This window comes from Nicotiana tomentosiformis, chromosome 6 (assembly GCF_000390325.3).
Source record: "Nicotiana tomentosiformis chromosome 6, ASM39032v3, whole genome shotgun sequence".
Lineage (NCBI taxonomy): Eukaryota > Viridiplantae > Streptophyta > Magnoliopsida > Solanales > Solanaceae > Nicotiana > Nicotiana tomentosiformis.
Genome location: NC_090817.1, coordinates 114,680,593 through 114,696,210, shown reverse-complemented (window position 1 = coordinate 114,696,210; position 15,618 = coordinate 114,680,593). Strand labels below are relative to the sequence as shown.

Sequence of the window (15,618 nt, the reverse complement as noted above, 5' to 3'; positions counted from 1 at the left end):
TTGCAAGCTAATTAAGATATCTTTTTAATTATATCCTGCGATTTGCACAAAATATATTTTAATCTTATGATAGAAATATTTCTATTATTAAATGTACTACTATTACCATTGGGATTGATAACGAAGTGTTTAGGAAAAACCAAATCATCTTTTATTGGATGCTTTTTTTTGTTTCCGACATAAAGTAAGAAGACACTAAATACTGGATTTGTTCTTACTTTATATTTCTTGTGAGTTGAATCTTATTTCATTTGAGGCCAGAAGTATAACTTTGGCAAGCTAGCTTTTACAGTCTCTACTTTTATCGATTTTAGAACTACTGGTAGTACTTGATAGAAATCACCTCCCAAACCATTAATTTTCTACCAAACGGTTCATTGATAAGAACTATGGGCAATTATTTCGATTGTTTGACACTTTGCCATAAGTGCTTCATACAATATTATCAATTTTGCTTTCCTGACAAATTTAGTATCATTGCTATGTTTTGATATATTTGTAATGGTTATTTAAGTTGTTTGAAGAGATATATCAAATCTAAAGTGGGTGGCATCACAATAAAATCGTCGTTGGTAAACCACTTGCTATTATTGCTAATAGTATCACGCCTCTTGATATGATATTTACAAGTAATGCATGACATATAAATATTATTTCGATTACGCCGGAGACATCTATAAAGAATAATCTCATTATACCAGAGTCGACTCTTTATAATATAGTTTTGAAAGATTGTTCTTGATTATGATTTAGTTTTGATTGTGCTTCTTCACTCACTTGTATGACATTTTGATTCTTAATAATATACTAACATTTTTACTTTGTGTTCTAACACTCTTTTTATGGAATAAATACATGTATCCTAAGATATGTTTTTTAACTTGAATAAGAATTATACTTTAAAAAATAACTGAATTGGACTCTCTTGCTAAATAATTAATTAAAGATTTAATTATTTAATTTTAACATAAAAAATAATTTATTCTATGTTGATTTAGATCTTAATATTTCATCGCTTGTTTTGAATATTAAATCTTAATTATAATTTTATCCACTATAAATTTTATTTTCAAAAGAGTAAAAGATTGATATAACATTTCACTTTTAGATTTTTATGTTTGTAGAATCATTAGTGGTATTGACTCTTACAAATTATTTTTTTTCTCTTTCTCACACATTTATATTCTTAAATATTTTCTTAGTTGTTGTTGAATAATTGGGTATTTTTCAATATTACATGAAAAATTGATTAAAAAATATTATTTGAGTAATAAAATAGTTCAAATATAATATAAAAATATATTATCGTTGGGGTATTTTTTCTCAATTTCAACTCTGTATGTAGTCCATTTAATATTACTTTTATCTTTTTTTGGTATTGGACATTATAGAGTGGTAATGTATTGCCAATACAGAGAATTCTTATGAAATTAATTTTATTAAATCTTCCTACATATTTTTAATAAGAATTTAATAGATAAAATTTTATTAATTTTAAAAATTAGCAAATAAGGTATTGTAGTCCAAAAAATAGGTTATTGAAGTTATGTCCTTTCTCTATGAGTTCTTCTGCTTAATATTTTAGGGCTATTTTGGTATATTGATATTGTATTTATACTTTTATAATAAAATAGGCTAGCTCTCCTTTTTCTAAATGGATTTGGACAATATAATACATTTTCAAATTAAATTAGTAATAGGACATTATAATACGTTTTTGAATTAAATTAGTAATATGAATTTTTAAGAAGTATATCCTAAAAGTAATAGGATTACATGACTAAAGATATTTACTTGTTCAATTTTATATGAATTAGACCGCCCGAAAGTAATTATACTAATAGGATTCCTAAAGGTAATCATGTAGGATTACTAACGTGTATTATTATGTCCTAAAATTAATAGTATTATAAGGCTAATATCTAGAATTTCGATTATTTTCTTTTATTATGAGCTATTATGCTTAATATTATAAGCTTATTTTTGTAAACCGACATTGTATTCAAATTTTTATAATAATATAGATAATATCTACGACATGTAGTATGGTTAAAATATTCATTACATATAAACAATATATTTAATATATATTATATGATTAATACATTTAATATATTTACACAGTGTTGCTTTAGTATACCACATTAGCATATTTCAAGTTTGTATATTTTAAAGAAAGAGAGTTTTAATTCTGTTAGTATACGGAGCTGCAAGAAGAAGAAAAAACCAATTAAATGCTTGTATATCATCCCGCCTGTGGATCGGAGGGGAGTGTTTTGGGTTTTTAAAGAGTTACATGCTACTTAATTACATTATATAGTTGCACAATTTGTAATATGAAAATTAGTTGTATTTTATGTCATTAACTCTTATAGATCTTGTATTTATTAAACTTTCCCTTTATTTTGGACTTTTAGGTTCTATACAAGTCATGAAAGCCATCTAGAAGAGTCAGTTATTTATTTATTAATTTATTTATCTTATCATTGCACAAGATAAGACTAGCTAATAAATAATTCACAAAATAAAACACCAATAAAACTGTTTTATGATGAATCCCATTCTTGAGGATAACGTTTGTCTTATAACATACTCGCTCTGTTTCCATAAAAAAAATTAGAAATTATTACTTTTTGGAGAGCCAAACAAGATTTTCTTTGAGTATCTTTTTGTAAATAATTTTTAAATATTTTGAATTGTTAATTATTGTAATTTATCGTATTTTTTATGTAGTTTCTAAATATGTAAACTTTATTTCGATAAACTAAAAGAATTTATGTCCAATTTTACAGAAAAAAATTACTACCTCCGTTTCAATTTACGTGAACCCATTTGATTGGGTAGGGAATTTAAGAAAAGAGAGAAGACTTTTGAACTTGTGATGTAAAACGAGGCATATATGTTTTGTGTGACTATAAATCATTGCATAAAGGTAAATTGTTTCCAAAAAAGAAAAATAATTATTTTTTTTACAAGAATTGAAAAAGAAATAAATTCACATAAATTAAAACGAAGGGAGCATGAATTTGACCTTCGTTTTCCAAAAATATTTAAACAAATTGAAACGCGGCTGAGTATATGATTAATATAGGTGTGTAGGTATTCCGGTGCATAGATTCTTTGTCCATTTCAGTTATGTAGGTAAATGATTACTAGTTCTATTCTTGTCATCAACTTCCAAGAAACAGATATGAAAGCCAAGTGTAACAGGTACCAACAACAGTTTTTGAATACAAATTAAGACTCCCATTAGACAGAATTTCTGTTTCCTTCACTATACTACTATAAGGGGTGGTTTGGTTTGAATACAGGTTATGTTTGGATTAGTTATGTTGAGATTAGTTATATTGAAATTAGTTACACTGGAATTAATTATTCTTGATATTATTTCTTATTAACTATTTGGTATGTTGTATTTGTATACGGTCAAAATCGGTTTCGACCTTTCTATGGTTAGTCAAGATTGGAACATAATGGACCGAAAGTCATCTTCATAATATCGAGATGAGATTTGAATTCAGGTTACCAAGCTCGAATTTCTGGGACCGATCAAATACAGAGATCGAAGTCATTATTACCGAGCTCGAGTGCAAATCGAACTATGAAGTGAAGCGGTGTCATCGAGCTTAAGAGCCAGAGACCGACCAATATCAAGCCCGATTCGATACCGAGCTCCGAGTCAATATCGAGCTCTAAATCTGGAAATCGACATACCAAATCTGACCAAGATCGAGCCAAGAGACAAGAGCCGTTACAGCCGCACTAAGGGAGAGAATCTCTGTGGGAATTAGGAAAAAGCTAATCTATCATGCGATCCCCACTGTATTTTTAATTATATCTAAAGTAAGATTCCTCCACTATAAGAGGGATAGCTACTATTTCTGTAGAGGCATCCAAGATCAAGGCATTGATACACTCTCATGTTATTGATATTCACAGAAGAAAACATACTGATATTCATATAGAGATTATCTTTTTTTATGGTTTTGTATATTGATTCGTCTTGCTTGTTCACAAACCGTTTTCCACTCAGTTTGGTTTGTATTTCATTCTTTATACAGTCAATACTCAGTATATTTCTACTTACTTTTTAATTTGTGCCAAGTTATTTCACGTATCCTTAGAACTACGTATAAAATTAACTCTATCCGTTTTTCGGGTAAACAGTATTAATTCTGAGATTGTCAATTTTACTAGTTTATTTTAGGATTACTGTTCCACCCTCTGACACGTATAAATTATACTGGTACTATTTTTAATCTTAGGATAACTTTCCCAGAATTAGTAACCAAACAAGAACAAGGGATAAGGCGATACTAAATTATTTTGATTGTAGGATTTTCTTTAAACTGTTAGGTTTGTACTTTTAAGTTCTAAACATGTCATCAAAGCAAGATATAAATCTGTTTTACTGCCATTCGCTCGGAATGCATGGACGGACTAGCTAGAGACTAGAAGGGAAGAATGATAGTATTTTTAATGACGACAATCTGCAATAAGTCACTCCTATTTGTGACTATACCTTATCTTTTATCATCTTTACCTCTTTAGTTGAAGCCAAAATAGAAAAGAAACAACAGCAATTAAGAACACTCGCGAGCACTAACTATCTTTAAGTCTTCAATCAAGAATCATGCTTCAATTATTTGAAATGTTAAGATACGGCATTGTGAATATCTGAATGAAATGTACAATCTCCTGGATTTTTTAATCCATCATCTTGTCATTCTTGACATTGTCAAAACTCAAAAACGAATAAACACTGAAGATGAAATTAGCAGAGCAGATAACAAAAACTGGCAACTATTTTTTTTTGGTAATCTATGCCTCTTGTATATTTGTATGATAACAAAACTTAGCTCACAAAAATCTCTTTCTTCTTAGTCCCCCAAAAATGGTATAAAATTTTTTAAAGCACAATTGTCCTACTGGAATATAAATTGGAATTACAGATCATTCCAATTGGGAAAAATCTAGTTAAAGAAGTAAGTGTAACCGTTCCCAAAACCTTCCATCAATCCTCGAGGAGCGATTATCCCAAACTAGACCGAATCATCTCATATGCCAAGAAGCAAGCAGCATTTGCTGGGACACTGCGCGCTATAGCAGGTCCAAACCCCTTGTAAAGGCCTTTGACACCTTCTGATGCCAAAATCTTCCGAAAAGCATCAAAAGAACCAGAGTATTTTGGGTTTCTATAATCATCAACCTGAATAACACTCTTAATAACATCTGTTGGATACACCGCAAACCAGACTGAACCACCAGCCAAGCCTCCAGCTACTATAAGTGAACCCCTTCCCAGTCCAGAAGTATCCATGCCTCCTGCAAAGTACTGCTTTAACGCTTCGTATACGCCAAACATGACAGCATTTCCCGGTACTTCTCGTGCCAGGGTTGGGAATAGACCTTTGAAGAGACCCCTCACACCTCCTTCTGAACGAAGAACGTGTCGTGCAACATCCATTGGCCCTGCATATTTTATGGCCACAGAACCTGATCCTACACTTGCCAACGCGCTATCGGCTTGCAATCTGCAGTCAAATTTGAGAATTCAGCAATCAATTTTGCTAAATACACAAGCAGGTTTACCACTAATGCTACATAGAGGAAGCCTTAGAACACATGAAATGATATGAATAGTAGTTTTTATAAGTTGTGTTTATTGGCCCTAAACAATGAGGCCCAGTGGCAGCCAACTTGACTGTTGATCATAGAGGAGCTGAGTAAAACTTTACATATATTTGAAGATATGCTCTACTCCCTCTGCACCAAATTTGAGACTCTCATTTTCAAAAATTAGTGAACTTTTGACTAACATCTTAAAATGACTTATTTCACCATCTTATGGAGTGAATTGTAACTTCTAATATGTACAGTTTCTAAACATCCATATTTTATTTTGTAAAGTAAATTAATCTAGTCCAATCTAACTCCGAATGTTAGTCAAATGAACTCTTGACAACTAACAAGTGTCAAAAAAAGGGGGACAGAGGAAGTAATATACTTCTGAAGTTAATGCAATAAAGAGCTGACCTGCATTTGATGAGTTCAGTCGGGCAGGCAAGAAACGATGCAGCAGTACCAGCAACAGCTCCACAAAGGATTTGCTGCCTGACAGTAAGAGGGGCACCAGGTTCAGACCTTAACAGCGCCTCGGCTTGACCTCTAACGGTAAAAAGCAAAGCGTTGAAGGCGGCTACAGTTGCAAGTGGAGCTCCCATGCCTTTGTATAAACCCTTTGGACCTTCAGAAGCTACTGTTTTCCTGACTGCATCAATGGCACCTGCATATTTTGGAGGTTGCCCGGGTAATGGAGAAGGCTGGCTTTGGAGCTTGACTTTTATGGTATCAAAAGGGTGGCCAACCATTAATTGTGCTGCTCCACCAACAGTCCCTGCTGTTAAATCCTTTGCTATATCCATCTGCAACATTATGAAGACAAAGCACAAGAATTAAGGAATAGACATATCTCCAACTGCGCGCAGCTTATTATTTGAAACACAATGAGAGTAACGGCAGATGCCATGTAACTTTCTTTGAGAGAGTTATATGGATTGGGAAGGCAAAAATACTTGTCTGAGGTAGACTAATGTCACTTGATATACTGTTACTGACACCAATAAAACAATGTTTGCAATATGTCTTTATATTTGTTAAGATTGATGGACAATTAATACTATCTTGAAATAATACACACTATAGTATTTTACTAGTATTTTAATTTTTGCTGTTCTTTTTCACCTTCTTTGCTAGTTTCTGCACAACAGATCAAAGTATCCTGAAGCATGTCTTGATTTTATTGTGGAATTTTGGTTGCATTATCTTTTTTTATAAACAGGGCCACTTAATTACAAGAGCTTTTAGTCAATCACCGATTTTAGCGGTACATTTTTATAATCTTACAATATTAGATACTTTTGTAGAATATACTTTATTTTTAGTTTCTGTTAACAATAATAACTTGCTTTAGAAAAAGGTACAGATTTCATTTATATCATTTAACATTTTTCTAATAGTATTTTTATTTTTTAATCCGAGACTAATAATTAGATATATAAATCTACCCGTTTTTAATTGCGACTAGTCGTTTAACACCGCAAAGAGAGGGGAAAAGATAACAAAAACTTTTGCCTTTTGTCTTGCTGTATTGGAGGGGGTCCTACGTACTGCAACATTAGACTATTAGCCATTCTAAGCATTATTTGGTCAGTAAAAATGGGGAAAACTAATTTCTTATTTAAAAAAAAGGTACTGATTTAGATAAAATCTTTGTAAACAAGTCTTGCAATCCCTAATTTAGTTAATATTGTTGACACGGACAATGTAAGGTAATTAATTTAAAAGGAAAAACAAAACAAAACTTGGAAGAATTAAAATATGCGTACACTGAACACATAACGTGTTGCATTACTATTATTTTTTTTATGATATGCATTACAATGACTACAATTAAAAACAAATGTCTCTCGCATCACTCCTACCAAAGCAGTATATTGAATATCAAGGACCGACCATAGATTTTGACGGAAAAAATAATTTGAAAATAATATTTATTCATGAAATATGATTAGTTTTTGAAAAAAAAAATCAAGTTCCTAAAAATTGATTTAGGGCGATTTTTGGGTGAAAATTTTTCTTCCACTCACAAAACTTCACCTTTTTTTTTAAATAAAATACATATCCAAACACAATTTCAAGTTCTAAAAGTTATTTTTCAACAAAACTTAAAAAATTTATTTTTCAAGTTTCAACCAAATCTATATCCTAATGCTAGGTAACAAAAATACAAAGTTTTAAGGACGAATTTAGATTATAAAAGGAAAAAGTAAATTAGATTACTACATTTAGATGGAATAATCAAAATCTTTTACTTGAAGCCTGGTAAGGTTGGTAGTCTTCAATGGCGGAAATAAAATTTACAGCTGTGGGCTTTAAGATGCCAGCGAAAGAAAGGTACTTCTGGTGAATAAATGATCAAATTAATATGCCACCAACTTCTTGATATTCTATCTCTTTTTCTTTCTTTTTTTTATGTTTCCCCAAAATAAGCAAAAATAATATTGGGACGAAAATTTAATATCGACTTATATCTTGTTTGGTTACTAATTTTGAGATAATTTAATCTCAAAATTAAAAATAGTACCAGAAAAACTTATATCCGTCCAATGGTAGAATATTAATCCAGGATAAAACGATAATATTGATAATACTAAGATTAATACATATCAAAACGATAAATAAAAAATAATACCAACATAACTAATTCCAGCATAATTTGGCCTCAAACCAATCTACACCTTAATCCAGCTCAGAACAAAACACTAAAACAAAATCACATAATCCCCATTTCAGAAACAAAAGCAATAAAATTAATTACCTGAGTGATTCTTGATAGTGCAAACGAATATATATCCAACTTCAACCCAACCAAATTAAATCCAAAATGTTATGTAAAGACCTTGGGCTGCAATCTGAAATTCCAAGATAGCCAATATAACCAATATTACATAATCAGATCAAATAGTGAAGGAAAAGCATATATAACAGAGTCAATATCGGTGTTCGCACAAAAATATACAGAACTGCTATATATTCGTACCTGTAGAAGGTAATGAAGGAGTGGAGAAGATGAGGAGGCAGATTGTAAACAGATCCTTTTTCCCACCACCGTATGCAATTTTTGACAGAGTGGGTGAGAGATTTTATAGTTAATTAAAGTCATCATAGGCTCACTTCTCCATTAAATGCATGTATTTATATAAATGGTAGTTTCAACAAATTGCGTCTCCAAGTTACCACCTTCTTTCTTTGATTGCTTACATATTTAGACCAAAAAAGGAAAATTACTTCGGGCAGAAAAAGGAAGAAATAATTTACTGGAAATTGCAGAACCAGCCACATTTATGAGTTGCCTTTTTTGAATACTCCCTCCCTTCACTTTTAGCAACGTTTGGCAATAGATTTTGACAAATGTTTTTCAAATATTTTTTGGTAAAACCTATTTATTTATGTAGATTTTACCCATTTTTTGGTAGATTTTAAAAACAAAATTTTCAAATCCCAAAACTAGCGCTAGACCTGTTTTTGGCTCAAAATACTACCGTTGGATTTTTTAATAATTTCAAAAATTACACTAATGTTTTGTATTTTATAAAAAAATCCACCATCTATTATGACCCAACTAATCCACTAGCTAGTTACTATTATTTTTTTCGGACTGATGGATCTTGTAATATTATTGCAATTTGACGAATTGTAATAGCTAGTAATTGTGTTATTAGCAGTTGATATTAAAATATCAGGTTATGATTTTAGGATAGTGTATTATGTAGTTCATTATAAAAATAATAATTTTGTGCCAAAGTTATCTATGTTCTAGACTATGGTTTGTGATAATGATAATGAATTGCATCGATGAATGTTCTGCATATACAGGATTAGCAAGTTTGTTTGTTTGATATGGTTGGGTATTTTTGATAGTTTTAGAACCTATGAGTATAAGTCACTTTTCATGTTTATTAAAAAAAAGTGAAATATATTTTAAAAAATGATGTTCAAACAGATTTCCATCTTCAAATCAAATTTCACTCAAATCATGTTTTTAAGGATAAATTTGGGATTCTATGACCAATTGCTAGCTTAGTTGTTCACTTTTGATTTTGCACTCCCTTTAAGAAAATAAATGAAGTATGTATATTATAATTTTACCCATAATAATTGTCACGATCCAAAATTCCACCACAGGCGTCGTGATGACACTTAGTCTCTTAGACTAGGTAAGTCGATTACAATTACAATTCGAGTCAAAAAAAAAATTTGAAACATATAATTTAATGCAAATGTCGAAACCAACAACGAAAATAATAATAATAAGAACCTCCCAAGACTGGTAATACAGAGTAACGAACTCTAACTGAATACATGTAATGATCTCAAGGGTCGAATATACAATATTGTTCGAATAAGAGTTGACGGTACAATAAAATGGAAAGACTCCAAATGACTGTGACGACCAAGCAGCCCTACCTTGAATCCTTGCGATCACACTCCAACCCTGTCTGAATCTGATATCTCAAATGCCTGGCTCTGCACAAAAATGTGCAGAAGTGTAGTATGAGTACACCACAGTTGGTACCTAGTAAGTATCAAGACTAACCTCGGTGGAGTAGTGACGAGGTACAGTCAAGACACTCACTAGTCATTTAACATGTGCAATATAATAATATACAAGGATAATAGAAAGCAAATAGCAGTAACGGCAACAAAGATCAATCAGGGATATGAACAACAAGGCAACAAGAACATCATAAATATTGCTCACACGAATAATAAGGACAAGTGCAACCAATTATTCAAGTCCTTAAAAATATAAATCTTTTATCTATATGTTTTTCAAATAAAAATCTTTAGAATGTAATCCTTTGAAATGAATATCTTACGAATAAATTTTTTTTAAAATCTTAGCAAGTTTATTTGTTTGGTATGGTTGGGTATTTTTGATAGTTTTAGAACTTATGGGTATAAGTCACTTTTCATGTTTATTAAAAAGAATTGAAATATATTTTGAAAAATAATGTTCAAACAGATTTTCATCTTCAAACCAAACTTTACCCAAATCAGGTTTTTAAAGATAAATTTGGGGTTTTATGGCCAAATGCTAGCTTAGTTGTCCACTTTTGCTTTTGCACTCTCTTTAAGAAAATAAATGAAGTATGTATATTATAATTTTACCCATAATAATTATCACGATCCAAAATCCCACCACGGGCGCCGTGATGACACTTAGTCTCTAAGACTAGGTAAGCCGATTACAATTATAATTCGAGCCATTTTTTTTGAAACATATAATTTAATACAAATGTCGAAACCAACAGCGAAAATAATAATAAGAACCTCCCAAGACTGGTAATACAGAGTAACGAACTCTAACTGAATACATGCAATGATCTCAAGGATCGAATATACAATATTGTTCGAATAAGAGTTGACAGTACAATAAAATAGAAAGACTCCAAATGACTGTGACGACCAAGTAGCCCTACCTTGAATCCTTGCGATCACACTCTAACTCTGTCTGAATCTGATATCTCAAATGCCTGGCTTTGCACAAAAATATGCAGAAGTGTAGTATGAGTACACCACATTCGGTACCCAGTAAGTATCAAAACTAACCTCGGTGGAGTAGTAACGAGGTACAGTCAAGACACTCACTAGTCATTTAACCTGTGCAATATAGTAATATACAAGGATAATAGAAAGCAAATAGCAGTGACGGCAACAAAGATCAATCAGGGATATGAACAACAAGGCAACAAGAATATCATAAATATTGCTCACACGAATAATAAGGACAAGTACAACCAATTAATCAAGTCCTTCAAAATATACATCTTTTATCTATACGTTTTTCAAATAAAAATCTTTTGAATGTAATCCTTTGAAATGAATATCTTACGAATAATTTTTTTTAAAAATCTTAGCAAGTTTATTTGTTTGGTACGGTTGGGTATTTTTGATAGTTTTAGAACTTATGGGTATAAGTCACTTTTCATGTTTATTAAAAAAAATTGAAATATATTTTGAAAAATGATGTTCAAACAGATTTTCATCTTCAAACCAAACTTTACCCAAATCAGGTTTTTAAAGATAAATTTGGGATTTTATGACCAAATGCTAGCTTAGTTGTCCACTTTTAATTTTGCACTCCTTTTAAGAAAATAAATGAAGTATGTATATTACTTATAATTTTACCATAATAATGATAGCATTTCCAAAAGTTTTGGAAAATAATTTGGGGAATAATTAGTTATTGATAGGGGTAAAACAGAAAAAAAAAATTGTCCTTCTCTTGATATAGTATAATGGACAAATAAAAATAAAAATATATTTTTAATATAATGGACAAATAAAAATAAAAATATATTTTTAATATAATGGACAAATAAAAATATATTTTTAATATAATAGACAAATAAAAATAAAAATATATTTTTAATATAATGGACAAATAAAAATAAGGGAGGAGTAATATTTTGCTAATAGAGTGAACTGACTTTTCATGGCATGTTTCACTAATTTCTCGCTTGACTGACAGGTGTTTGAGCCTACCTAGAATCTAAGAGATTTTTAGCGTGTCAAAAGTATTTTTCAGAGCTTATAAGTAGCACTATTAATAGCATGTTTGGCTACAAAAATCAAAGTATTTTTTCTTAAAAGTATTTTTTTCAAAAGAATTTTTGGTGAGAAGCAGTTTGTGTTTGGCTAATTTATTTAAAATATACTTCTGAGCAGCAATTAATATTTGTCCAAACTTTTAAAAACTGTTTCTAAGTATATTTTTCTCAAACGTGCTTTTCAAAAAAGTGTTTTTGAAGAAAAAATTATTTTTTTTTGCTTTTCCAAAGCTGCTTATGCTTCTACTCAAAAGTACTTTTTTCCTTCTAAAAGTTTGGCCAAACACTTCAACTTTAGAAAAAAAAAAGTACTTTAAAAAAAAATATTTTTGGCTCGAAGAAGCTTGGCCAAACAGGCTATAATTATATTATACTTATTTATATGATTATGAAAATATAATTAATAATAACTAGTTTTATGGTACGCACTTTGTACGTGTATTTATATTAACAAATACATAGTTTTAAAATTATATGCATATTATTAACTAATTTGTTTAAGTTACAAAATAAAAATGTGTCCGTCTTAAAATGATAAATGCTAATCCCCATTTAACTAGCTCCATAAACGAAGAAATCCTCCCTTAACAAAAGTACTTAGATGCTTTATTGCGATTTTTGAGTACTTCTGTGGAAAATAAAATTATAAGTAATTATTTTATGATCTAATACTGAAAACACACAAGTAACACAAAAAAAAAAAAAACTTTTATCTCAAATCGAAATTATACTCTACCCGTTTCAATTTAATTAGATGATGTCGTTTGACTTGACACAAAGTTTAAGAAAAAAAAGAAAGATTTTATAATTATTTGACTTACCCTACCTTACCCCAGGGTATGGGTAAGGTCTGCGTGCACAATAACTTCCTCAGACCCCACTAGTGGGATTATAGTGGGTTATTGTTGTTGTATATTATAATTGCAACACGTTGAAGAATATGTCATCCAAAAAGATAATAGTTAATAATAATAAAGAACAATTCCTAAACATTGACCAATGAACCAAAGATACATAATGGAGCCTTTTATTATAGCCTTTTTGCGTATGCTTCAATCTCTGAATAAAGACATCTAATAATCCTAATCATAAAAATAACTGTCTAAATTATCTTTGTTTCTCTTTAAACGTTTTATTTAATTAACACTTAAATACTTAAATTTATCAGCATGCCTACTTATTATTATAAGATATGTAATATTCGCATATCTTCTTAATAGCGTTATTGTTTCTTTACTCTCTCTCTCTCTCTTTTTTAAAACTAATTAGATGACTTTGGATTGAAGATAGACAGATAGTATTGTTTGGTTTGGTTTTCATTTTGAAACATTAATGTTTATTTTAGTTCTTTATTATTATATATATTTGAACTAGTTTATACAATGGGCTGGTCCTAGAATAGAATTGAGTTGATCAACTGAGTATGTGTTTGCAACATGGATTAAGCCCAAGAAGAAACACTCAATGGGTATTTGGCATAAATTGCTCAAGCGTTCACTTACCTCATGTAATCTTCCAAAAATATTTCTCTAGCAACATTAGGTGATATTTCATCAACTAGCTAGGTCATTTGTAAGCAATCATAGTAACCTACAGCTAAGAGATAGAATTTTTCTTTTATGCAAAATATATATATATATATATATATATATATATATATATATATATATATATAAACTTTTAATATGATTAAGTCATGTATCATTAAATTATTTAATTTGATATTTGTATATCATGCTTCTTTACAATTTTAAAATTAAGAAAATGACCTTTTTATATCTCTTACGTGTAAAAGACAGATCTATTATGTGTAAAGCATTTCCTCTCCCTTTTGAAAACCTAGCCATACTGTCACTAGAAAAATAAATTTACTTACAGAGATACTGCTACACTCTTTTACTTTTCCGAATCTTGGTCGATTCTTGTCAGTAGATAAAACCAAAGGCAATCCATGTATATGGATCTTGTAATGTAATTCTTTGAAGCTATACTTTTTGTGGGTTCTTTTTTGGGTTTGGACAAGGTTTTCTAAACATTTTATTTTTTCTTTTTCTTCCAAAGTCTGTCCAAAGCCTTAAAGATATACATATAATTGAATGGTGGACACTGAATTCATTGTTCTGATAAATGCAAGCTAGCTGAATGAAAAAGTGAGGAAACAAGAAATTGGGGACCAAAGCATTGTCTGTCCTGCAAAAAGTACTTAAAACCATGCAGGCAATATCGTAATCAATGGTAAGCTTTACTCCATTGTTTAGTGTTTGGTTCTAGCTACTTATTGTTCTTCCATCACTTATTGCCCCCACGTGAAAATTAGAAAAGAAAAATAAGTTACTTATAATGAATTGGATACTCTTAATGGTATGATAGTCTTTTTGGCCAAGCTAGAAAAATCAGTTTATTTTGGAAAGTCTTTTTTGTCAAAAGTACTTTTGGTGAAAAACAGTTTGTGTTTGACTAATTAATTTGAAAAAACACTTCTAAGAAGCAATTTGTGTTTGGTCAAGCTTTTAAAAAGTACTTCTAAATGTATTTTTCTCAAAAATGCTTTTCAAAAAAGTAATTCCAAGAAAAAACTACTTTTTCTGCTTCTCCAAAACTGCACTCCTGCTTCTCCTCAAAAGAACTTTTTCTTTTCTTCTAAATGCTTGCCTAGCTTTTCAACTTACAACTTGAAAAAGCTTGGCCAATCAGGCTATAAGAGTACTTTGGGCCGTTTAGTCCAATACTTATCTCAGTTGGGGAAATTAAGAACAAGAAAGAGAAGCTTCCCATATTAGACTATAAATTTCATATCTCCATTGTTTATACTCCATATAGAAACAATTAGCTTTAAATTTTATTTTATCATTAAAGGAGAAGCTTTTATAGCTATAAAAAATTATTATGACATATCTAAGATCAAGAGTTTTAAAAGTTTTATAGCCATACAAATATTATATGGCATGTTTAAGACTATAAATTTATCTTCATTTCTCTCTTAAATTTCATGCCGAGTAAAACTATTTTTAAAAAACAAATTCAGGGGAAGGGAGATTTTTAATGGGGTATTATCACTTTTAGCCCGCGCTAGAAACTATTTACATCGAGTAGCCGAAAAAGTGTATAAAATTTGTATAATTTTTGTATATAACATACATAATGTATATATATATATACAAAAAAATATATAGATTTTATATATTTTTTCGACTATTATTTTTACAGCGGCTATACAGTGTCATTTTTACTTTTTAATTCGTATAATTTAATTTGTTTAAATGGTGAGACTAAAAAAGCCATTAAAATTTAACACTTCAAAATATATGACGAAAATATGAAAATTTTCCAAAAGATAGCCAACAGAAGGAAGCAGGAGAAGGACAAAAACCAAATAAGAAAAGAGAAGGAAGCAAAAGGAAAAAGAATCTTCATTTCATGGATAGAGTTCGAATATATGTAG

General features: G+C 30.0%; 1 protein-coding gene across 2 annotated transcripts; it reads right to left on the bottom strand.

The window, feature by feature from the left end:
• Positions 1-4,787: 4,787 nt before the first annotated feature.
• LOC104096851 (mitochondrial carnitine/acylcarnitine carrier-like protein) lies at positions 4,788-8,911 on the bottom strand. 2 transcript variants are annotated; one of them, XM_009603290.4, is made up of 4 exons: positions 8,603-8,911; positions 8,381-8,474; positions 6,037-6,425; positions 4,788-5,534 (listed from the first exon to the last, which is right to left on the bottom strand). In XM_009603290.4, the coding sequence occupies exons 3-4, from the start codon at positions 6,423-6,425 to the stop codon at positions 5,033-5,035; spliced, it is 891 nt and encodes a 296-aa protein (XP_009601585.1). In that variant the 5' UTR covers positions 8,381-8,474; positions 8,603-8,911; the 3' UTR covers positions 4,788-5,032. The 2 variants fall into 2 exon arrangements, with proteins under 2 accessions (XP_009601585.1, XP_018626562.1); XM_018771046.3 differs by having other exon boundaries at positions 8,672-8,911.
• Positions 8,912-15,618: the final 6,707 nt, after the last annotated feature.